At 34.4% G+C, this 27376-nt stretch overlaps 1 protein-coding gene across 1 annotated transcript; it reads left to right on the top strand.

Moving 5' to 3' along the window:
- The first annotated feature begins 12532 nt into the window (after positions 1-12532).
- On the top strand, positions 12533-21860 carry LOC117691929 (uncharacterized). Its single transcript, XM_066085169.1, has 8 exons — positions 12533-12702; positions 13439-13537; positions 13626-13745; positions 15825-16033; positions 17539-17797; positions 18640-18690; positions 19743-19901; positions 21497-21860. The coding sequence occupies exons 1-8, from the start codon at positions 12642-12644 to the stop codon at positions 21754-21756; spliced, it is 1218 nt and encodes a 405-aa protein (XP_065941241.1). The 5' UTR covers positions 12533-12641; the 3' UTR covers positions 21757-21860.
- Positions 21861-27376: the final 5516 nt, after the last annotated feature.

Below are 27376 nucleotides of genomic sequence, written 5' to 3'. Positions count from 1 at the left end.
GCATTCGCGCATGCGAGCTCATCCTATAAATTATGTGTTTGTGTTTTAATTTATAAATAATTTATGTTCGGTTGAACTAGATAAGATAAGATGTTTATTTGGTACTTAAAGGCCATTGCCCACTGTACATTTAGGCATCATATCTATATGCAACATAAACATGTTATATACATAATGTAAATACATAGAAAATTTGAAACAGGATCAATACTGTATTGTTTTAACATAGATTGTCATAGAGTTAGCATTTCTTGTCTTATTGACAGACCTTTTTTTAAATAAAAATTGCTGTACATTTGATGACATTTTGGTCATTGCTGTTAAAAAGATGGTAAATACAAATTGGAACATCTTTTCTGAATGATGGACAGTGAAACAAAAAAATTCTTCTTTTAAAAGTCCTCCAACATTGGACAGTGAAATACAAAAGTGTACTTCATTTTCAATTTGTCTTAAATTACAAAGTTGACATAATCTATCCACACTATCAATTCCCTCAAATCTACCCTCTTCAATGCGTAATTTGTGTAAGGAACACCTAAAAGAGGCTAATGCCTGTTTTAAGGGGTAGCTTAGAAATGAGAGGTAACTCTTAAATACAAGTTGTTTTTTAAACATCACATAGAAAGCACACTTTTGTGAATTGTCTAACTTTGAGTTCCATTCCTGTAGGGCACAGTCTCTCACCCTTTGGTTCAGTTCTGACATAAAGACCTTTAAATCTCCTGGGCCACCACTTAACCAAACGTCCCCAAAGCCGTAGTGATTTAAAACTGATTTCAATTAAGATACCCAGTTTGGAGTTGAACGATTGCTGCACAAATCCAAATTATAAAGCATCTCGAAACACTGTCTTGGATATCTTGAAGTTTCCATTTTTTGTATTTTCAGCCAGTATAGTCTTCCACATTCTCCTCTAGCCATTATATTGGTGGCTTTTTGCTTATTCCCAATATCCATTTGCAAAAGTCATTCTGTACAGCTTCAATCTCTTCGTTGATATCAGTTCCCCAGACTTCTGCTCCATATGTTAAAATAGGAACGATAATGCTGTCAAAAAGTTTAAAACACACCTTAGGATCACGGTGATTCGGGATTTTCAAGGAATGTTTTAACATATTTCATGCTTTTCGTGCCTGTAGTGCCAGTGACTTACAGCATTGGGTCCATTTCAGTCGGCAGGAAAATGTGGTACCAAGGTACTTGTAGTAAGACTCAACATCCATAGGTTTCCCGTTTTTGTGCCTGCAACTACTCCACCTCTCTTGAAAACCACTACTTTTGATTTGTACATATTTACTGTTAGGTTCCACTTCAGACAGTACTTTTGTAGTACGTTTATTTTCTTTTGTAGTCCATTTACAGTGTCTGATATCATAAGAAGATCATCAGCAAACAGGAGAGCGGTTATATCCGATATTTGTTCTGTAATATAGATTCATTCACACTGAGAGTTACGTAACATTTCAATAAATTCATTTATGTACATTGAAAAAAGCCATGGGTTTAAAATACATCCTTGACGAACACCGACATTACATGTAAAATATTCAGTAATTTTGTTTCCAATTTTAACACAACTTAACACACGGTGATAAATAGACTGTAATATTGTGATCATCTTACCATTTCGTCACGGATATTCCACAACTGACAATATTTTTGTTCTACAATCTATAGTGCAGAAATACATTACAAAAAAACGAGGGAAGATCTATTGTGTCTTTATAGATTTCTCCAAAGCATTTGACTCTATCAATCGTAAAAAACTATTTTATTGTTAGGTTGAACTGGTAAATATGAACATAAATATATTTATAAAGGTTACAGAAAACACGTGTGTCCTTAGAGATCCTGTGATGATGTTTCAGCAGACACGCATGTGAGGGGGGAGTGGTGTAAAATAAAAAATAATATTTTTTTTAACTTTAACATTAAAATACGAGTTCATGGCAATACGCACCCCCCCCCCCCCCCCCCACACACACACACACACACACACAGATAAGGATTGTGAAGATTGGCGATTAGGATTGTGAAGATTGGCGATTAGTCTTTATTTATTTATTTATTTATTTTGCTTGTCAATAATTCGGATAAGTTTGCCCCCTCCCCGGTTTCTATTTCTAATTCCAAGCCTTCACCTTTACAACATTTCTTACTGACCATGCCTCCAATGTATGTAAAACTCTTTTAAATGTCTTGATTATTGGATTTGTAGGAGGTAATTTTTTTTTACATGAATATATAGTACTAATAATTTTGAAACAGTGTAAAGTGACTCCTTTATTCTGTTGAACAATGATGTTGAAATAGATGAAATAACAGTCTTTCATAGTTTGCAAAGTCAACGGTTTTTGTTGGCGTTCATTTTAAGCGATGCAGACGTACCGTTTTACATAATTCTTGTAAAGAGTATATGAAAAGTAAGTAATTGTAAGCTAGATTCACTTGTGAAGTAAGTCAATAGGCACCGTTCTCCATGCCATTCCGGGCATTGGTTACGAGTAGAATATTTCTGTCATCATTGACATAGTCTATCCATTACACTTTCTTTGAATGTTCGGGGCTTTAAAAACTGGTGGCATCCAAATTAATTTTTCATGGAAACATCTATAATAACGTTTAAAATTATATTTAAGTCATTCTCTTTGACAATAGCGTTTTTACCCAATGGAAAGACATTCGGTGCATGATTAATCTTAAAGCTAACTTTCAGAGTTGTAGAATAATGAGATATTTTACAAGGTTGCTTCTCCTAAAATTAACGCTTATTGATGTCATTGTTACATCAATGTATACGTAGACCATCTTTCTGCTAAACTGTCCGGAAATAAGGACACTCAATTACAACGAATTCTAAATAACAATGGCAAACTATTTTATATTATAATTAAAAAGAATCAAGAAATGTTTACAATCAGTTTCCTTATCTAAAGCTAAAATTAGCAGCACGGACGAAACTTCGTGGGTTTTTTTTTTTGATGTGATTTTTAATTCTTTTTATTACAACAGCGGTATAGATTTTTTTATCTTTGATTTTTTGGTTAAAGTTCGTTATTCAACGACAAAAGTATACGAAGATCAATTTAAGTACATTTAAATTACACTTAAATCGCTAAGAAGTGCATTGATTGAGTTTAAACTATACAGAATGAAAGCCATCCGATGGATTTATTTGTCTCTGAATTGTAGGAATTACAATGACGCAGCGGGGATCTTATGAAACACTGGGCATCACAGCTAAATGTTATTTTTGATCTAACCATACGTCATTTCCTGTGCCCGGTTGAGCCTCTGCTTGTATAGATGCTGTGAAACATTGAAGTACCCGTTCAATCAATGATTTCGAGCTTAGGTCTAAAACAACAGGAGATGCGCGTTATTTCTGTGCCTATCAATGGATTCTAAACAAGAGAACATGAAGTTGTGTTGTTGGAAAGTTTTAGTCTTATTTGCATGTAAGTTTTTTTGCCCTTTTTTTGGTTACTTTTTATATAATGTGAATTGAAGTTTTATTCTACTAATACTCTATCCCCCCCTCTCAATTTTAACAATATTATTTATTTTTAATTGCATTGATTGAGGGATTTCCCTGTCAATATCTCTCTTTTCTAAAATTATTTAGAAAAAAAAAATGTTCATTGCATTATTAAAATTTAACAGAAATTATAGAGGACGTAATGGTTTACAGTGTGTTTTTAATGTATTTATTCATAATATGCTATTCAAGCATGTTTTGAATGTATTCATGAAATTTAAATTTATTCATTTAAACTTAGCCGATGCGCTTTGTTTTTTAAAACATGTTTCGCCTTTTATTTGCTTTCTTTAAATTCATATACGTCAAAACACTATTCTTATAAGATGGCCGAACCATGATTTATTTGACTATAATGTCACAGTCTTATTCCACAGTTGTGGAAGGAGACCCTCTCCCTGCAGGCACGTAGCATCGTTTTTGAAAGTAGGGGGCCAGACTCATCCAAAAAATCAAATCTTGACAAGCAAAAAAATAAAATAAAAAAAATAAAATAAAACAGGGGGAAAGGTTACTATCCAAAATCCTGAAAATCCTAATCCGGGGGGGGGGGGGGGCAAGCCCCCCTCCCCTCCCCCCGATGCTACGTGCCTGCCCTGACACCAGAGGATGAGTACTTTTTTCCCTATCCTGACCCCTAAGGTCTCCCTGTCCTGTTCATTGATTGATTCCCCGGGGTATATATTGTTTGCGACCGAAATGACGCGCGAGTTTCTTCCTCCTTTTTGGAATGAAACGAGGCTCAGAACTCGGTGTAGTTAACCAATGGCCGTTTGATTTTCAGTCGCTTTCGGTAGCAGCGAAGTCCGCGAACGAAAGGGAAGAAAAATCTTTCTTCACAGGGTGCGTCAGAGAGTCTCCCTATAATAAACGGAAAATTAGGTTTTATCGCTTCTTTTATCTCTTCTTTTTTTGGGGGATAAAGAAATGCTGCGTAGACTTTGTTCTGAAGGTTACTAGTACATGTATTCACAATTAGAACACAATGTTATAGTACCATGATTGGTTGAAGATGAAGTAAAATTGCATTTCTTTTGTTTTTCCATTTAGACATATTAGATCACAATTTCTGGGAAAAACGTTGGTGATATGAAATTAAAGTTACAATATAAACATTAACTTAACCTGCAAATGTACATTAAACTCCACCAAATTACAAATTTCGTGTTATGATGGACTCTTTTTATCAAATTTCAAATATGACATGAATAGGGTTGCTGGCCTGAACAAATGAGGATTGAATGGGTTAGTTAACAAATCCTGGTCTGAAATTAATATAATCTTGCTGAAATTGTGTCCTACAGCATATCTCAAGGTTTTAACATACAATAAATACATTCAGTGGGTATTGGGGTACACGCATAACCTTAGCCTACAATGTATATCTAATTTACCCTTCCGTTGTGAAATGCATGAAGACAATGCTATAAACTATAAAGAGCAATACACATGTATCATAAAGAGTGTCTCGTGTACCACGGTACTTTGGTTTGGGCCCTCGTCGGTGTATTCATCATCGAACTTTTGGAACTCTTTTCTCCATGGGTTGTAAATGAAAAGTAACAATACAGTCGTTTTACCGGTAACGAATCAGTATGCAGTTTCGTCGTGCATGCGACTATTATTATCGGAATTCCAAATGTTTTTATTTTTTGTTTAAATCACATTTCTTTGTCCTTCTAAAATGTATCAAACTTCCGAAAATACGGAGATAGTAATTTCAACACCCCCTCCATTTTCCTAGTTTCGAATACGTTTTCCAGTATCGAATCAAGCACCCTCTATCACTTCTGACCGAATATTTTGGAGCGAATTAATTTCAAAATAGCCAATAGACTTATAAATGAAGAAGGGAAAATAATTGTGGAAATATGCTATTAAAACAAATAATATGATTGTTATTTTAATCGTACCGTTTTCCTGTCAAATTGAAACTGGACTTGAACAGTTTTTATTTTGCGTTACTTTATGAAATTGAATTTTCACTAAAACTCTTTATAATAGTAATTGATGATAAGTGGTTGCCATTTGCATTTGTTTTGCCCGTATATCTATCAATATATCCAGCCAAATAATACTTCTGTCGCAATGAACCGACACTAGGAAAACTACATGTGGTTCTATCTGAAGTAGTAATTTCATTCAAAGCTCCATCATCATTGGATATGATGCATAATCTCATTAAATAGATTAAAATTATTAATTATCCACTAAAAAAGGTTCAATAACAGATTTATTTTCATAGTTAGGTTTAATTGTTTTCACACTTTCGTTTTTTCTGCCTTGCACTTCCGGCAGTCAGACCAACAGAAAGAAGCTGTGTGGAGTCTTCTCAGAATATTATATCATTTATTCGCAAAGGACAACTCTGAGCTTGGTTCTACCAATGTTGTAAAACATGAGATAAATGTTGGTAATGCCAAACCAGTAAAAGAGCCTTTGCGTCGCTTCCATACCACGCAGCTGACACAGTAGATGAGCATGTGCAAGAAATGCTCAGAGATGGAATCTTTGAGCCGTCGTCGAGCCCATGGGTTGTTGGAGTAGTTTTAGTACGTAAGAAGGATGGTTCCACACGCTTCTGTGTTGACTATCGGAAGCTCAACAAAGTGACAATACAGGATGCGTACCCACTTCCCAGGATCGACGAGTCTTTAAATAGCTTGTCAGGCAACAAGTGGTTTTATACTCTCGATCTCTTTTCCGGGTATTGGCAAGTCTCAATTAAGCCAGAAGACTGTCCAAAGACAGCATTTATGACAGGGCTATATCAATTTAAGAAAATACCATTTGGTCTAACTTGCGCACCGGCAACATTTCAGAGACTTATGGAGAAAGTTATGACAGGTTTGCAGTGGGAAACCTGCTTGATCTACCTAGACGATATTATCATCGTAGGGAAGACATGATTCAGAATTTAAGAACCGTGTTTGAAAGACTTCTTGATGCTGGCCTTAAACTGAAAGCTAAAAAGTGTACATTGTTATACCTGGGACATGTCAGTTCAGAAGAAGAAATCTCAACAGATCCAGAGAAAGTTAAGGTAGTGAAAAATTGGCCTGAGCCATGCAATGTGCGCAAGATGCGTTCCTTCCTTGGTCTCTGTGGATTTTACAGACGGTTTATAGCACAGTTTGCTGAAAGAGCCAAACCTCTGACCAAGCTTACAGAGATAGGAAGTGCCATGAAATGGACAAAGGATAGAGAGAAGCCTTTCTTGATTGGAAAGAGAGACTATGTAAAGCACCTGTGCTGGCAATCATAAATTTTACCCATGAATTCATCCTGGATATGGATGCCAGCAGTATTTCAAACATTTTCTGTATTGAAAGCAGTTTACAGTTCGCACAGACCATAGTTCCTTGCATTGGCTGCTAAACTTCAAGAATCCCGAGGGACAGTTGACTCGGTGGCTAGAGTCACTAAGCGTTTTTGACATGAAAATTGAACACGTCCCGGCAAACAACATGCTAATGCTAACGCACTCAGTCGCAAACTATGTAAGCAATGTGGTTTTACTGCGGACCAGAAACGTGAAACTGCACCATTTGTCTCTAATGTCGAAGTTAAACCTTCCTCCATGCCCATGCCAACTCTCCAAGATAGCGACCAAAGCTTAAAGATGGTAAAACAATGGGTCGACAGTGGACAGAAACCCGATATCGATTAAGCTACAATCAGCAGTGAAGGACGAGTTCTTAAGTCACTTTGGTCTCAGTTCGAAATTCTGACTATTGACAACGGTATTTTGTATCGGAAATGGGCCGATGACCAAGGTGCAAAGATGCAAGCCATTGTGCCATACAGTGAGCGACGCTCGGTTCTGGCTCAATACCATGACAACAGATCACCAAGACATCTTGATGTGTCTAAGACAATATTTAAAATCCTTCAGGGCTATTATTTGCCAGGGATCCAGTCTGATGTTCGGGCATACATCGCTGGATGTGACAAATGTAGCAGACGAAAAGGGTGCCAGAAAAACAAACGAGCGCCTATGCAGATAACACAGGCAGGAGTGCCAATGGAGCGCATTGCCACTGACATACTTGGAGAACTACAAATTACAGAGAAAAGGAATAGATATATCTTGGTAGTTTCTAACTATTATTCTAAGTGGACAATAAGCTTTCCTATGAAGAACATGGAAGCTGAAACCGTTGCCAAAGTTATAGTGGAACAATACATTATGAGGCTTGGGGTTCCCAATGTAATTCACTCTGATCAAGGCTCGCAGTTTGAAAGTCGTTTTTTACAGAGGTTTGCAAACTATTACGGATAAAGAAGACAAGGGCAACGCCGTATCACCCCAAGTCTGACGGCATGGTCGAGCGCGTTAAAAAAACACTGCAACAATGCTTAGCGCCTATGTAGATGAACACCATAAAGATTCATTTGGGATGTTCACTTGCCGGGCGTTATGGTGGCGTACAGGTCTGCAGAGCATGAGACTACGGGGTTTACTCCAAACTCTCTGATGCTTGGGAGAAATGTTGCGACACCTCTCGATATTATGTACGAGATGCTGCCAGAAGTTAATGAAGTTCCAACGCATATTTGGGCATGGGAGCTAAAAGCTCGTATGGAAGAGGCGTACAGTGCAGTGCGTTATCACACAGGGCAAGACAAAAGCGGTATCATGACGCAAAAGTTGGGGGGACGCAAAGGTGAACTGGCAACGTCTTGCTAAGAACGACAAAGTGTATGTTTTCTTCCCACAGAGGAAGGCAGGCCACAATCCCAGGTTTACTAGTTACTGGAGAGGGTCATACACTATTGTAGGCAAGAAGTCTGACCTGCTCTATGAGGTGGAATGTTGATATCGTAGCAAGTTACAGGTCATTCATGCAGACAGACTGAAGCTACACAAGTCGCAAGTGTTGGCAGATGAAGTATTAGATGCTGATCTAAAGGCTGATGATGATAAGATACCAAGATCCGATGAGGACGAATCGGATAGGGAAAGCAGTCATGAGGGTGTTTGCTCAGAGAATAAGCAAACACGGAGACCACCAGTCGGGTTGCAAGACTATGTGAGATACTAGCCAGTTGTCTTAGGCAAAGACGTATTTTATGCGAGGGCGCATAAACTTAAGAAGGGGGTATGTAGCGAGGCACGCATTTTTGTTGATAGAGTAGACTCTTTTAGTTTTTTTAATTTACATAATTAAATACTTGTTAATTATCTCTTATCATTAGTATATTATTGTTTCTTCTTTACAATAATAATCATTGTATATAAAAAGTTAGATTTAGAGATTACAGAGGTTTCTGTATAATACAGGCCGTATGCTGGCATCTTCTCTTGGGTGTCGGGCTCTTGGAGGTGTTTGTATCCTTGGTTGAGCATTTTGGCTACGAGAGCAGTTGGTATTCTCTATTGTGAACTGGGGTATACGAGGTGTTTGAACCTCTGTTTTATAGACCCAGTAGTACGCTGTAACCTTTGTTACTGAGAAGTAACCTGGTAAAGAGTCACCAGGTAGCACGAAGACCTTGTGCTTGATTTAAATCGCTTGGTTAGAGACACTGGTTTGGGCCACAGGTCTAAGACACCTAACTGAGAAATTGAGACAGTGCTCGGTTTCATCCATAGCCAGGTCAAGGGAGACCAGGATCTTGTACATACGTTGCGTCTATCTGTTTTGTTCTCCGAGGTCTGATTCTACGCAGGCCTTTTTCCCATAGTAACGTTTGACAGATAGTGTACCCCCTGCATTACATATACAAAAATAAGTGTAAAATTAGAATACTTTATAATATTCACTTTTTGTTATTCTACCGAGGGGCCATATGGCACAATATCTTTTGAACGCCCACTTAAAGTCATTATTGCTCAGGCGAACGATGTGTCCCCATGGGCCTCTTGTTAACATTTATAAATATCATTTAAATAACTGAATTTTAAAAAAAATTATGAATTTGTAAAGCGGTTTTCATATAGCTATATAATTTCTTTTTCTTGAAAAAATAACATGTGCATCATTAATTTTAATTTCCAACAAACCTTAAGAACAATAATTTAACCGCTAAGATATATATAATCATATTCACTTCACTAGCAATAACAGATCATATGCTCTGTATCCGAGCACCATGGTTGAGTACTTGGCAAACCCTCACACAATACCAACCCAGTCCGACTATTATCCCCCACCCCCTCAACGAGTACCCCGCCAAAGTGGACGTGCAGATCCGTGTGACCGAAGGCTCACAGCAGCAGATATTTTCTGGGATTGGTTCGTGTCAGCGTGATGATGATGATCCTAATCCTTATGGGGGAATTGTTTACATCTATAACCATCAAGAAGTGAAGCTCTACACCCCTATCATCTCCAATACTCTATCCAGTAACCAGGACGGCGTGTTTGCTTATACTGGTAAGACATTTTACAATAGTAACATTGATAAAACACTCAGATACATTGTTTAATTTGATAAATTTGGGACTTTTCAACAAGAATAGTTTGATACATAATTATTTTTTGAAATAATTATGTATTAAAATCACTCATCAGAAAGTCTAGATAGTAAATACACTTTGTTAAGACTTTTTTTGTCATGAATGTCATCCAGAGGCTTCGCAAAATTCTTTTTTCTTCAAATAGATTTCGTCATTTTTTAAAATCTCTCTCTCTCTCTCTCTCTCTCTCTCTCTCTCTCTCTCTCTCTCTCTGAATAATTAACGTCATCGGGAAAAGTGAAGTTAACCTAAGAAATTAATTAATTTGTAAACAAGAAACAGATTTTGTTCTTTAGAAGTCAATTAGTAAATGAAAAAATGACAGTAACAGTATGAAGTTCAATTGGATAGGGTGACCACCTTCCCCAATTGTTTTTTTTCCGAATCAGTCTTTTATCAGAAATTCTCAATTGGAACAGTGATAAAAAATGTGTGAAACTTGACCTAAAGAACACAATTTAGAGATATGACGCCCTAAATACCCACTAAATGGTTTTTAAAAAAATCATTGTTATCATTTTCCACACAGCTGCAACAGAAATTAGGCCATGTACATTAGTATATATAAACCAATACAATTTAGATTTTTCATCTCTAAGATAAATGACCAGCTATTCAGTTTGGTGGTTTGTTTTTTTTTTTCAATTTTAAAGAATTATGTTAAGAAAACAATTAAGGAGGATGTGCGGCCATCTTGTACATTTGAGAAAAAGAATGTAAACCTTTCTTGAACTGGCTTGTTTCTGCCGGAAACTGGCCATAAATGTTGCCGAAAGATAAAAAAGTAATAAATATAAAGTTCTTCTTGCCATTTTGTTTGAGAAGTATGCATACAAGAACCGGACAATGCCTTTTTAGTCACTCAGAACAGCTGTCGAACTGCGCAGGTACAGACTTGTTTTGATTTGTCAAATTTAAAAATTTGAAAAAAAATATGAAGGGGGTTCATCGGTGTACTTGTGTGTGTATATATATATATATATATATATATATATATATATATATATATATATATATATATATATATATATATATATATATATATATATATATATATATATATATATATCCAAAAAATATCACACTGTCCGGTTTTATATAAAGAAAATTTTAAAATTGAAAGACAACACAGAGTAAAACATTAGCGCTTTCATTCAATCTTCAGACGTCTGAAGATTGAATGAAAGCACTAACGTTTTACTCTGTGTTGTCTTTCATTTATATATATATATCTTTAAAGTGTCGGATCTAATATATAGATACTAAGCCAGTAAACTGAATATAAAAAGCACTAAAAATGGCTAACGACACGAACAATAGAAATTGTCAAATTTTCAGGACAACCAGTCCCTTCTTCAGGACCAAAAAATAAATTACATGAGTACAAAACAAAGAAAACAAAATCTAAAGCTACTACTAAACTACTTAAGAAACTATAAAAAAGAAGAGCTACATTATAAACATTTGTTCACTTTCTTAAAGAAGGTGTTGCTACTGTCGCCGATCGCTCTAAAGTAATCAATCGACTGCCAACTTCACGCATGATTAAGTTAATTAGCTAATTAAAATTGGCGTCCGAGTTAACTAATGAAAATTTGAACCCCCGTTGTTAACTCGTACGGCACTTAAGATATAGACTCGAATTTTGATTAAAAAGAGATAAAATTAAATGAAGATAAATAAATAAAATTAAGAAAAAATGATTTACAAATAAAAGGTAGTAAAGAAACTAATAAATGAATGGAAGAGGCGCAGTTGACAGATTTCATGAAATTACTATGTGGGTGTCAGGTGATGTGTGGCTATGAGACGTTCATTTTAGTGAAGTCCATTTGTTTGTTCATGCCATCAGGTCTGAATGATTTGAGTCTGTGCATCCAGAACTTTTCCTTGCTCTTCCTCTCCGCGTCTGTCCAATGAGGATTATGGTCAATAACCAATACTGTCATGTCTTCCCATTTGTGGCCACTTGTATTAAAATGTTAACGTTCTCCGACGGGCTCCTTGATTTTTTTGGTCTTTATGGTAGAGCGGTGGTTGTTAATCCTTCTGCGGAGGTCACCTGTTTCACCGACGTATTGTTAAGTTTCTTAAGTAGTTTAGTAGTAGCTTTAGATTTTGTTTTCTTTGTTTTGTACTCATGTAATTTATTTTTTGGTCCTGAAGAAGGGACTGGTTGTCCCGAAAATTTGACAATTTCTATTGTTCGTGTCGTTAGCCATTTTTAGTGCTTTATATATATATATATATATATATATATATATATATATATATATATATATATATATATATATATATATATATATATATATATATATATATATATATATGCCTATTCAAGCTATCCCTTTTGTGATAATCACTAATATTATATAAGAGAATAATTAAATACCATATTCACGGACGCGCTTTCGCGTCGATATTGGAAAAGGACGAATGTCACTTGATGTACTTTCAGCCAATGAAGAGGAGGAAAATTATTGTCTTTTATAATATTTTTAACTATGTTCCGAGGCCAAATTCAACTACTCTTCTTATAGTAGGTGTACTTGCTCATTTTATTAAGGTGGAGCTGTGTTCAACGGAACATTTGAGGGTAATTACGCAACAGCCGACATCAGAGTGAGGGTTTGGAGAATGTGCGATTTCCCGCCAGCAAACTTTACGTCTGCAAATGTTCACACTGTGTCTACTTCAGGTAAAGGAGTTGTGAATCTGATATTGATATTAACAGCTCATTTAAACAATACAGAACAGTACTAGTAGAAATATTAATTGATATTGTTTCTATCTGCGTCAACAGCTTTCGATATGTTACATTAAAAGTTTAAAATTTATCAATTTAAACTTAACTTTGATAAACTGTTGTAGTTAAGTTTAAATTGATAAATTTTAAACTTTTAATGTAACAGATATATTGTTATGACTTTTCATTTGGTTTTGTTGGGAGGTTTTTTTTTATTTACCCCCTCCCGTTTTAGCGATTTCTTCAAGATTCAGAAAACAAATATTTTCTCCTTTATCTTATTTTTAAACAAATATAACTTTCTTTTCTACAGCACATAACTACTGACTCTGATTTTGTGATTCATTTTTGCGGAAGGCATTTATATATGATTGTATCGCCACAAAAAAAAAAACACTAGTACTTTGTCTATTCTACTAATAAATTGTACGTTGTTATTATATAAAAAAGAAATTGCTCTAACTTAAAAATAATCTATACACAGATTTACTTTAATAATCAATGAATAAATAAATACATTGTGTCACCCTTATTTACGGCTGTAAAATCTTTGGTGTAACCAAGAAATCTAGGAAAATGGAATCAACTGGTTCAAAAGTTTTGCATAGCCTTATCTTTTGTCCGAAACGATGCAATGCAACTTTATTACTGTAATAAAAAGATTTGTTTCATCGTTTGTATTTTACAGGCTCTTCTTACACTGATATACCACACAACATTGGATATTATCCAGATCTTATTGTTGTACAATTAAAACTGCCAAATGGCTTTGTTTCTGAAGCACAAGGTACCTTCTCTCTCTCTCTCTCTCTCTCTCTCTCTCTCTCTCTCTCTCTCATATTTCACTAAACGATTTATTTTGTATGTAATACAAGGTGCAGTATTTAAGGAGCAAGCCGTTAATTCCTATAACAGTGTATGTGGAGTAATAATGGCATATGACAGCAGCAACATTCGTCTTTGGCCAGCGACTAATGGTATTGGGTCTGGACAATGTAAGTTTTTTATTCATTGTATGCGTTTTTTTCTGCGAATTAATGCTATGTTGTAAAAATTATGGTATGGGACACCTCCATATTGTTACGTACTTCCTATCAAAATTTTGTGGGGGAAAATACTTATAAAATTATGCTTCATTTGATTGTTTAACAATATGAAGCATAATTTTATAAGTATTTTTCCACAAAATTGTAACCCCTAATAGGGTAGTGCATTTGGTTGGAGCACACACAACGAGTCTGTAGGTAATCCTGCTGAGGCTTTTATGATTTTAATCTTTCCAAATCTTTTTAAAACACACTCAGTTTTTTTGTGTGTGAAATATTGTAAAACTTGAAAATTCTAAACCTGTGAAAATATTTTGATTGTAATGTATTTTTATCAACAGAAGCTTTGATTCTTGCTTGTGACGTTGCATTTTACAGCGTTCTACGTTTGTGACCTCATAATAAAACTCGTCAGTTTAACCTTTGTGTACCCTGTGTATGTTACGGTCTTATAACTGCAGTATCTTTCAACACTACATGCAAAAATGTGTCAAATGTAAATATATGTTCTTTTAAATTTAGATATTAGAATAATAGAATAAATACTGTAAATTCTTTATTTTACGCGAGTACTTCATTCCGAAGTTTTTTTTATCAAATTGCAAGAAATAAAATCGAGATCACCAATTAAAGTTAAAATTTCTTATAGTCTAAAACTGTCTGTAAAATAAAAGCGATATTAGAAAATATGCAAGAGTTGCCTCTTGCGATTTTCCGCGAAAAATAATTCCTCGCGTTGACTTATATACAGAAGTGGCTGTTTGGGAGGGTAACAGTTAAAAATTGATATCCCTCAAAATACATTTTCAACCGTCGATTGACAATGTTTTTCTCGGGATGGTAATTTCAACTGTCACCAAACAGACACTATATATAAGGTAATGGAGATTCATGAGGGGTATGAAGGTAGTGGCATTGCAGAAAAGTTACACAATACTCGTTACGGAATTTTTTCTGAATTGATCGCAACCTTCATAACCCTCATAAATGATCAAATAAAGCATCTATTGTTTAATTAACATCTTTCGTTGAATTGATTGTAAAAGGAAATAAAAGCAACTAAATTATTGTTCATGTACATCAGTACGTTGGATCAAAAATATGGCCAAATGGTCTTCCATGTATATTGGAATTTTAGTCTGACATCTTCATGATTATTTCGTGCATTCCTTGATTTTTCTTTGGTTGCTGAATATTTCACCCGATCGATAAACTGGTTTGAACTTGATTGTGTAGATTTCAGTCTTGTAAGTTTCAATGTGAATTTTTTTTCCACAACATTGTAACCCCCAATAGGGTAGCGCAATTGGATGTGAATTACAATCAAATCCGCAAAAAAAAAATTAAATTAAAAAACCCCAGAGGAAATCACTCTTAGTGGATGTAGATAAAATACAGATATTAAAAATATTCACTGAATCACGCTTTGGGCAAATTACATTGTAAAGTAATGCATTGCTATTACCGTTACTTTTTGAAACGTCAATAAAAGCTTTACGGAAATGTTTAATATATGAAACACTCTTTGATATCAATATCAGGTTCACATCTAATAGAACATTTTTGTTAACTTTATGATCATCAAGGTTTCAAAGTTTTGATCTTTTATTGTTAATGAACACATCCAAGAGAAGGGGAATAGGGGTGAAAAGCACTTCCAATAAAAATAATAGATTGTTTTGATACCAGTTTTACATTACACTGGACATTGTGATCAAAATAATACCACCATGAAACTCCCAAATAAAAGGTTTTAGTCTCTTTTGTGTATAAGGACGTAAAATTTCCAAAATTTGTTTTTTGCAGCCATATTTGTTTTGACACACATCCATCCCACCCTTATCGAATCGTTTGAGGCAAACTACTTGTATTAAACCTCACCGACAGTTACCGTTGTCAAAATACTCAATTACATCTTCACAACAGCTTTAGAGAACTTTCATTGACAATGAAAAGTCACAGAATTAATCTGATTTCCAAGATTTTGGTCAAAGTCATTGCAAACACAGTATTGAATTCTTGATTCAGATGGAGTATTTTGTGTCTCGGATGGATGGAGTACTATTGAATCAGCATATACATTTTCATCCGCCGATGTCTATGTGCAAGCATGGAAATTCAGCATTTCGGACATTCTGTTCACTCAGACGGACACAAGAGGCTCGGGAATATCTGTTTCTTCCACCATCACTCTGCCACAGCCATTTAATATAGATAACCACATATTTCTTGTGCAGGTATGTAGTAATAAAAGCGCATCTCAGTGAATTACGGTGGATTACAGTGAAGGTACCAAAGAAGATGTGTGGTTAAGCGTGTAAATACCTATACACGGATAAGATACTAGCTCAAAAATTAAGATTTCAATAAATCTGATATATTTTTTTTTAATATTCAAAAAAATAAAAATAAAATATATATATATATATATATATATATATATATATATATATATATATATATATATATATATATATATATATATATGTGTGTGTGTGTGTGTGTGTATACTAGTATATATATATAAAAGCACTAAAAATAACCAACGACACGAACAATATCTTTTATCTATAGCGCTTCCGCCCTACCGGGTACCAAGAAAAAGGATTTATTGAATACCGGTATATATATATATATATATATATATATATATATATATATATATATATATATATATATATATATATATATATCATTGATATTTAGCCTTCAAATATGTTCAATATTCGGAATACTTGGACTCAAACAGGCGTGTACGTATCAAACCTCCAAATAGTCTCATTTCTTAGACTTCAGGGCCTTTTCTTTCATAGAGTGGTCTGTGCTCCATATGTTTCTCATACTCTAAATAAGGTATAATTGAAAACAAACCGATTTAAGTAAACAGAAACGTGGAAAGATGACCCACTAAACATTAAATATATCATTTTGTATCCCAACAATTAAGGGTCCTCCACACACCAGGGAAATGTTCTGCATACAAGACAATTCTTCTAAATACTTAAAGATATGGATTTTTAGCATGTGTTCGACTTAAAAATGACCCAAAATTTTCAATTTCGGAGGAAAAATCATCTTTTTAAATTTTACAGCTTTCCATTAATAAAAAGGCCCTGCAGTAGTTGAACTCTGGACCTGCTGGTTGGTAGACCTTTTTTTTTTTATCTTGCTTGTTGGTAGACTGAAGCTACCCCCATTGCACCACAGAGTAAGACATCGAATCTTGGAGATATAAACTGTTTTACAATGCTTTAAAATCGCCATGTTGTGACGTACAGTCATAAAAAAGTAGAAGTCACGGGGTGTCGAGGATCCTTAAACGTTTTGAAAAAATGATACAAGTCCGTAAATTCGTGGCAAAAGTCACACATAGTATTCAAACAGATACTTTGTTGTATCTGAAATGTCTCAGTAGTTAAAGCACTAGACATAATTTAAACCTTATATACCTAGGATTTTTATGCCGTGTGTTCGATGCCATCAAATTTGAAATTAAAGCAATATTTTTTTCTAATCATTAGTCCAATTTATTAGAAACTGAATATAGTCAGAAATTGTGCTTTTGCAAACTTGTATTATAATATATTTGAATATATTTAATTTGAAAAAATAAAGTTAAAGTTGTACGTATTTTACGATTGCAACAAATTAAATGGGCATTTGCGCTATCTTATCCCCATCTTCTTTATTGCTTGACCCACCAAAAAGAGATATTTAAAAATGGAACATTGTTTTATTCAAGTCACAAGCTGTGGACGGAAGCTATATCAACTACATGTTTGAGGGGGCAGGGTCAGCGCTTAGTGACGGCTCGGCTTTCTTCGCGAGGATAGGTGCTGTGGTGTACTCGTACAATCAGGACGAAATCAATCTGTGGTACCCGGGTGCTGGAGACTACCTTATATTCATTGGTGGTACTTGGGGTCTTGGAGCCCCTACACAGCAATCCACTACAGCCAGTGTGTCAGTCAAAGTTTTTAAAGCGGATTCAACATTGCCGGGTAAGTTACGAGTAATACTAGTTACTCAGGAGTTTCCTATCGAAATTAAAAACCAAATCATTTAAAAAAAAGCCTGATGATAATGTCCTTAGAAGAGCTAATTTTCTAAAAATTGATGAATACAATAAAACAGACCATTGCACAGAGAATATAGGAAAAGTATAACCTCTTTTGTTTTAAAATATTGTTTCTCACATTAATATTTACCTTCATCAAATTATAAATCAGATTTGCCTTAAAATTACAAATGAGATATTTTGGCTATAAATTATAATTATGCAGTAAAGAAATGTTTTTTGGTTTTTTTTAACAAATCAGTTGCAAATTTGTTTTTATCACCTAAACACTGAACTTTTCCTCAGAAATAGTAGTTTAAAAAACATTACAATGCATTATAGGTAATCCTGTTATTTTATATACCTCCTATGATGAAATTTTCTTTGGTTGTATATAAACTAATCATTTTCATCAGAAAAAGTATTATCTCTTTGATTTCTTTTAACAAACACTGGTTGAATATTTGGTTATAACAGTTTAAGTTTTGGCAAACATGCAGTTCGAATATTGTTATTCACTACTTTAATTTAATGATCTTACACCAATTTCATTTGTTAAAAAACAATGTCATGTTTTCTTCATAAATTCATATAGCAGTTATCATACATTGCAAAAATAAATTATATACAGGGATGACATTATGACCTGAATTATAATTTGTTTTTTTGCAATTCGGTATGAACCAACGAAAAATAAGGCACTCATGTTGTTTAATGACCAAGTATAGCTATTCATGAAATAATCACCTAATTAAGTTAATCTTTCATTTGTTGTCAACCTGCTAGGATGCGGATGTTCCAATTGTTCGTCCGACTGGAATACACTTACCACCACATGTAAGTACCACAAACACATTTACCACCACATGTTAGTACCAGGAACACACTAACCACCACATGTAAGTACCAAGAACACACTAACCACCACATGTAAGTACCAAACACACATTTACCACTACATGTAAATACAAGGAACACACTAACCACCACATGTAAGTACCAAACACAAATGTACCACCACATGTGTGTACCAAGAACACACTAACCACCACATGTTAGTACCAAACACAAATTTACCACCACATGTAAGTACCAAACACAAACTTACCACCACATGCAAGTACTAGGGATACACTTACTACCACATGTAAGTACCAAACACACATTTACCACCACATGTGAATACAAGGAACACACTAACCACCACATGTTAGTACCAAACACACATTTACCACCACATGTGAATACTAGGAACACACTAACCACCACATGTTAATACTAGGAACACACTAACCACCACATGTTAATACTAGGAACACACTAACTACCACATGTTAGTACCAAACACACATTTACCACCACATGTTAATACTAGGAACACACTAACCACCACATGTTAGTACCAAACACACATTTACCACCACATGTTAATACTTGGAACACACTAACCACCACATGTAAGTACCAAACACACATTTACCACCACGTGCAAGTACCAGGAACACACTTACCACCACATGTAAGTACTAGGAACACAACAAGAACTGCATAAGAGAACAACAATTCCATTTAATTACTAAGAAAACACCTACAACTTCATGTAGGTACTAGGAACACACTAACCACATTTAAATACTAAAATGCCAATTGTCTTAATTCCCATCTAATCAAATCTTATTTCTATATTGATATACATGTATATATGCCTCTAACGTGATATTGCATATTGAAGAAAACATATTGTGTATCGACAAGAATTAAAATTAAATTAAATAAAGAAGCTTTTGATTAACTAAACTACAGAGAAAAACTTCAGATTTGTGTCAAAACTGTTATATATTAAAAGTTTAACCGATTTTAATACAGTATTAATGGTGGTTTTTTAAAAGGTGTAACAAGTCCCCCAGATGATATCGCGAACGCCTACAAATTTTTCTCTTATAACACCACTGTATATACTTGCATGCCTGGCTACCAATCAAATGGTGGGAAAAGTGTCATTGCTTACACAGGGACTCAATGGGAGCAGACGGACTTCAACTGTACAGGTAAGCATTGCCTTGTATGCGTACAGGCACACTTGCACTTATGCATGAACCCCTCCAAAAGTACAAGGTAAAGTGTTAAAATCAACATGTGTATACCTCTACATTTATACAGGTAAAATGTGTCTACTTCTACATCTATACATGTAAAAATTTCTGTATATGTTGTTAACCGGTTAACGGTTAATTGCTAGTTACGATGGTGACCGTTAGTCGTAGAATAATCGACAACATATTTGTTTGTACTGATTTCGAAGCTTCGTCTAATTATAAACATTCATTCATAATGAAACCAAATAGGAACAAATATTCAAGCACTCGTGATAAGCTCGGGGAAATGAATAGTATTCCCTCTATCTCTGATTACCCGTCAGCCATATTAGTTTTCAATTTCTGCGCTTTCGCTTACACATTTCTTATACATGTATAAAAATAAAAACACTATTCTTGCTTTTGTGCATTCATTCGATTCACTCGCCCTAAAATGTTACAATGGCTGAAAAAACTTAAAGAAACGTGAAAGAAAATATGACAACTTCTTATTCAAAATGCTGGTTGAACAAAAGAGATGTGTCGGGGACTACAATATAATGCAGACTTTATGCACTAAATGAACGACACACGTGTTCGATGTGCACACAAAGTGGAAGATAATTCGAAACATTGGCAGTTCGTTCAAGATATACCCGATTTTGTGGGTTTTTTTTATTGATTTTTCAAATATATTACAAAAAATACAGTACACAAACGAACGGACAGACGATGGACAGCAGGTGATTAGAAACGCTTATTTGAACATTCGGTTCAGGTGAGCTAAAAATGAAAATCTTGCACATGCTCATATTTTTCAATAATTGATGAAGGGTGCATTACTTATAGGTGATATCTAAAAAATTTGCACTACATTTATTCATGTAATATATATTTTTTCTTCGTTCTTAAGTTTATCCCTTGATAGAAACTAATGACCTTGTACGTATTATATATAATTATGTGTTGTCTAAAATAGCACACATTCATGTTACTAAGATTAATATGTAATAGTTATGAAACGCTCTACATACGCATCTTAATATTGGATAGTTATGCTTCTCTCCTCACAGCTGTGGTTAGTAAATGTATGTGTTTTTGGAATGTTTATATGCAGTGGCGTCGGAAGCAAATTGAAAGTGGGGAGGGGGGCTAGACTACTCCTCAGAAATCTTGACAAAACCAAATTCCCAAAATCATGAAAAATCCGGGGGGGGGGGGGGGGGGGGCTAGTATACCTATGACTCCAACTTCTCAATATTTCAATCTTTTCAAGGTAAATTTAAGAACAATTATGTTTGCTGCGATAAAAAGTGGAGGGGGGGGGGGGGGGGGGGCGCTGAAACCTCTATGATGCTATGTGTCTAATGGTTAGGTCTAACTTTGCAAAAAAAAGTGGGGGGGGGGGGGCTAAGCCCCCCGGTTCCGACGCGTATGCGTTATGTGTTTCAAAAGTTGCATTAAGGTAAAGTTAACTTGTCTCAAGATTATTTCAAAAAATGAATTCATTGTATTTTGGTTCCGCATATTTTCAACATATTTTGTGTTTTCTTTTTATTTATTATTAGGATTAACTGCCTGTGTGTTTACCACTAACACAATAATATACAACATCACAACTTTACAAGAAAAAGTAGACGACCTGAAAAAGAATCTCACGATTGATACCAAAAACACGAGTGCGTACCGCCGATCCTTGACATGCGCATCAGACCCCCGACCAAGCGCCGCGCATATTGGTTATCTAGGGATCTGTATCCTCTGTGTTACTGGCGGATTGCTCCTTTGTGATGATCTGTCACGTTTGGCGAAATCAGGCAAAAAATGAGCACTACTACGGATATTGAACTATTTTGTATCATACGATGACTAGATGGTCGTGGTCCCTTTTTAACGATATTACTCTCCTTGGGATGAAGAGCTCTGTATTATAATATACAAATATTGCGTCGGGCAATATTTCGTCCCTCGGGGGCTAATATAATCAATGTTGCCCGAAAACACAGTCAACATTTGTTTTGTTATATGAAGAAACAAACCAAAAATTTAAGAAAGTAATTGAAAACAGATCGCCGTAATTTTCTCAGCTCAACAAAGAATTCAAGAATTCAAATTTGTGCAAAGTTCATTTCCAAAATATCCTCAGCATCAAACGGTCACTGTTGATATTCCGCCGACCGGAAGAATGAAAATACAGATGTTCTACCTGATTTTACTTCACAGTAATTCGCAAATCCTTATATCCGTTATGATAGCAAACCGTCGCATTGCGCGTCCATTGTTTACTTGCCTTGACTGACTGTCTATTATGACGTCACCTTGTTTTGGAGTCGCGAAGAGTTATTTACGTCATCGTTTACGAATCAACAAATCAGAGTCGATTATTTGAAATAGAGGGAATGTTCTCTAGATATTATTCCTAGCCGGTCAATATCAAAAAAATATTGACCGGTCAATATTTTTCGGACGAGCTAATATTACATTTATTGACTATTCGTCTATATAGAGTTATATAGTGAGAATATACTACTGAATATAACAATATATTATATTTACATCTACCAAGTATAATTTCCTCTATTTCTTGCGGAAAGTTATAGTTAATTCATAGCTCTATAGAAACAGCCAGACTGAAATCTACACGCCCCATTTATTGATTGGTCTGAACCTACAGCGACCTACGAAATATCACGGACTGCACGAAATAATCATGATGATGTTCACATCGTTCATTGCAGGAAAAATTTACATAACCCGCTAACGCGGGTTATGTCTTTTTCCAGCAATGTCGCTACTTTCATATCCCGAATGAATCACCAAAGAAAGCATTTTTTTTTTTAAGTAATTCCAAAATATTTGGATTTTCTCTTTACTAGATTAAAAGGTTTATGGATAAAGAAAGAGGTTTAGTGCCTTCTTCCATTATTTTGCCTACACCCGTGTGTGAACGGAAAGTACCTGTTAATAAAAAAAGATACAGGTAACTGTCGCAATACTTAGGTACTGATTTTTTGTTAATGACTGTAGCCACTTATTTGTCATAAATTCAGGAAACCTGCATCGAGAAATGAATATGTAGAACTGCGTGTATAAAACATTTGATATTCTGAAACGTTATGTCTTCCAGCAAAATAGAATGAATATAAATATAAATGGAGTATAGAGTTATTGAAAAGATCTGTTCATATTGATTGTGCCCATACTTAAAATTAAACAAATAAATTTAAAATAAAAATCCAGCAGATTAGATACATGTAATTTAAAATCGCTATTCTTCTCATGCTTAAAGTAAAAAGGTAAAAAATATTAATTGATGGAATTGAAATTGAAATTAAAAGCGACCGCAAAATGAAAAGACCTACACGTTACCACTAGGCCACGCATATAACAAATTTTAAATAGTACGTCTTTTCAATATAATTATGTTGTTATTTATATGGTTGTATTAGAAAAGTCACTGTACTGAAATATTTGTCTAATTTTTAGTACAAAGACCACGTTAAACCAAAATTAATTCAATGTAAACGTTTACTACAAAACCTGTAGAACATTATTTTAATCGGATTTCTTTGGTTTAAAATGGTTAAAATAGTCAAATATACACACACTTTTTATTGCATACTAATTATTTTCCTATATATCCCAAACAAAACCTAAAGATTTAAATGAAGTAGTGTCAGACAATTAAGACTCTTTAATAGTCTTTAAACATGGTAATAGTGTGATGTGTCTTCTTTGAAAACATTTCTGATTTTTGCAAAAGCTCTATTTTGTAGCCGAAATAATGGGAAAAGGCGCTATACCTCTTTAAAATCTAAAGGTAGATCTGACATTTTTAATATGTCGATCACCCAGCATCCTTCGATTGAAATATGATTTTTATGTTTAACTGTGTTGATGCCTACCTATTTCATGAATTTGAAAGCTTATATACTTCAGAAATTCATGAGGTAATTAAGCAGTATAAGCCGAACATATCACAAGATCTACGATGACTTGTACAAGTGTATCAATTGCACATGGCATTTTAGCAAGATGCCAAAATTAACGAAAATGGCAGTGGTATTCTTTTTAGTTTATAATTTGCAATATATTTGTGTTAACTAGACTAAATATTCGTTGCCTCTTTTTTTTCAAATAGATGTACATGCGTTTTTAAATAAGATTTATTTTTGTTACCGGACAATGTGAACTGATAATTGTGGACATTAAAAACTGTACATCGGAATTGATTGCACTTTTTATCCCAAATAAAGAATCAGGTGAAAACACCATTAAAGATTGAGTAAATATTTAAGTCCAACAAATATTGTAGGGGGTCGCTCATAGTCTGCCAAAACTATTCGAATCAAAGAAAGAGCCGCTATGCACCCATATAAGTCCATTGTCAGATTTGAATGTGTTCTGATAATTTTTAATGTCAGAAATATATGAGGCGCCGTTTAATATATTTTTTAAGTATTTTCTGGTATGATAAATAGAGAATAATACAGGGCAAAATTTGTATCACATCCCATATCAACCCGAGACTCCAATATCAGCCCGAGGTCCGATATATTAATATATATTTGAATTTAGAAAGCCAGTTTTCGAGGAATCGAGGTAATCCGAATAAAAAATGCAAAGGTGCTTCGGAAAGGTGTTATAAGGAGTGTGATAAAGGGTGATTAAACGGTTTATTCCCCGAACAGCTACTCGCCAAAATTATCTAATTATTAATTATCTAATTACAAATTGTCTAATTATTTTAGGCAACTATGGGGTCCTCTAAAGGGGCACTGGTAGAATTTACCTGTGTCCACATTGATGTCCCATCTCAGTTAAATTAGAATAAATATACATATAAGAAATAAATGCATATTCCTGTAAATCTAAAAATACAATTTTTTTAAAAGGGCATCAATGGTACAATCCATTCCAGTCTTTTTTGCTAATTCTTTTACTTTTCAACAACACGTATCATATATACTAGTATGCTATAATTAAGTACCTTTTATATATAGGAAAGACTCATGCATTAAATTCCCCTTAAAGATATTTCTTTTGACATTAATTTATAAGATCTATTTATGGATTTTTTTATACTTGTATATCTTAACTTCTTTCTGAATTTTATTTGACAATAATTAAACTGAAAGTAAACTGAAAGTATATAATAAAATAAATTCTGGATATCAATAATTTAAATTCTTTATATTTATTACATATTCGAGTTTCTAATTTGAAAAATGATTTTCTGATATCAAAAAGTAGATTTTTCATATTAAAAATTAATGTTGATATCAATAAATCCAATTTATGATATAAAAAAACATTTTGATTCAGAAAATCATTTTTTTTTATATCGTAAAATTCTAACTACCTGAGAATTATGATCGGCTTAATGACTGCCTCGGTGGAGCAATCTTCATCTTTCCGTCAAAAACCTGTGGATGCTTAAAATCAACTATATAATATAAACTAAATGGTTACCGGTAATATGCTTTCATTTTGGCTGATCTTCAATTTTACAATTTGTTCTATAAATCAAAAAATTTAAATCAAAAAAAGTTTTCAGTAATTGACAAAATATCAAAAGGAGGCTGCCTTATTTTTCAAGCATCTGCCATAGTTGGCAGTATCACATAATCATCATCACGGTACCATCATCACTTTCAAAAGTCTGCAAAACAAGAACATCAGTATCTCTACAAGTTCATATAACTCCTTCTCAAGGTAGGGTTGGGGTCCCTGAGCCGGTACAATTGGGTTGAAGGAATCGATATCCGTTGTACATGTAACAGCAGTAGGTTTAGGGTCGGTTTTGTGTCGGGTCCACCCTCGTGTCGATGATCTCCTGGGGGTTGGACTTATTCCAGACACACTGCGTATCCGTGCCAACTTCCGTTCCCCTGTCTCTGTGCCGCTCGCAAAAACTTGTGTGAGAGAACAAGAAAGTAACGCAATGTTTGCAAGTTCCATTATCCCTAAAAAAAAATACAAATGATTTTTTAAATGTTTGAACAATTTTTCTTTAACTACAATCTGGATGAATTCAAATTATTTTGTGTATTGACATAAAATTGGTAGAGCTGGTCAGAGGTATGAAAAAATTTTAATTTAATAATATATTCTACCTAGTAGCTATTTAAAGAATATTAAATAACAAAAATTGATCAATGAAACTAATATTATTTGTTGCTTAATTAATATAAATATCCATGCGTCAATACAATGAAAAAAGCAATTAATATGATAAAAGGCAAACTCAGTGTTTTTACACAAGGTTGTCAAAATTAGGAAATTATACACTTAAGCATCCACCAGACATAACCTCTCCAGTTATCTTGTTGACCAGCTCCCAAACATCATAGGGTTGAGCATTCTGGCGTGTCTCGGGCATGCAAGTTGATACTAGTAGGTACATGTACAGGTAATCCTGGTGAATGTCGCACGCAACCTTGACATCACCATGTGGCAGGCAATGTAAAAACGGTAACCATTGTCTTGTTTATACTTAGATAGTCGTTTCGGACCCCAGCCACACCATAGCAAAAGATACACCGACACATCACAAGATTAAATGTATGGTATCCTTGCTCCTGAAAAATATGATTGAATGTGCATAAACATGTTAGATATATGGATTCAGGTTGGTTATGAAGTATCAAGAATTTTGAAATTTAATCCTCATTGTTAGCAATATACATGTGTAAAATCATAGATATATATTTAACTAGCTAGGATCGATAAATGGCAAATTGTTTGCAGAATTGCTAATTAGTTGAATGTAACTCGTTCAAACCAAATAATCAGTTAATCATTTCAAAACACAGACATTTGTGCCATATCATAAAGTCTTATAATTAAAATGGTATGCAAAGCAGAATAGGAATATTTTTTTTAATGTTTTCTAGGTAAATAAGAAAATCATGAAATTGTCTTATTATGATAATTATTCAAGAAAAAAATCTCAAACCCACATAAGATATAATGTTACAAATGACTACAACACAATTACATCCATATTAATAAGTTGATCCTGATGTGTCCATGGAAAAAACCCGGAAAACCAAGGTACGTGCAGTAGAGTCTTTTATGGTGGCGCAACAATATGCAGCAGCATCTTTATTTGTAGTAAGGTTGCCTAGAACTCCATGAAACAATATGCACTTTAAGCATACACAAAGTATGAGCTGTGGCTCTTCCATCTGATAAACACGCAGTTATGAGAACTGAAGTGGACATGCCATTGAGCATAGTAGGGTCTCCAGCGATGCCAAAAAGAGCCCCATTGCATGGCACAGTGAACTTATATATCAAACGCGCATAATCGCAGTATAAACGCAGTGATAAGTCAAATGTGCACAGAGACTTTTCAGAGTCCTCACTGTGTCGCAACAATATGTGTCTTGTGCTAGCAATTGGCGCATATTTGTAAATGCAAGGCAAAAACTCTTCATATGCAA

This window comes from Magallana gigas, chromosome 5 (genome assembly GCF_963853765.1).
Source record: "Magallana gigas chromosome 5, xbMagGiga1.1, whole genome shotgun sequence".
Lineage (NCBI taxonomy): Eukaryota > Metazoa > Mollusca > Bivalvia > Ostreida > Ostreidae > Magallana > Magallana gigas.
This window is presented reverse-complemented; position numbering and strand designations above follow the sequence as displayed.

Excerpts from the sequence above, each read along its gene's own strand:
- LOC117691929 (XM_066085169.1), top strand. The coding sequence starts at position 12,642 with ATGTGCGATTTCCCGCCAGCAAACTTTACGTCTGCAAATGTTCACACT. Across the intron at positions 16,034-17,538 it reads ACCACATATTTCTTGTGCAG|TCACAAGCTGTGGACGGAAG; the intron begins GTATGTAGTAAT and ends GTTTTATTCAAG. Across the intron at positions 17,798-18,639 it reads AGCGGATTCAACATTGCCGG|GATGCGGATGTTCCAATTGT; the intron begins GTAAGTTACGAG and ends TCAACCTGCTAG.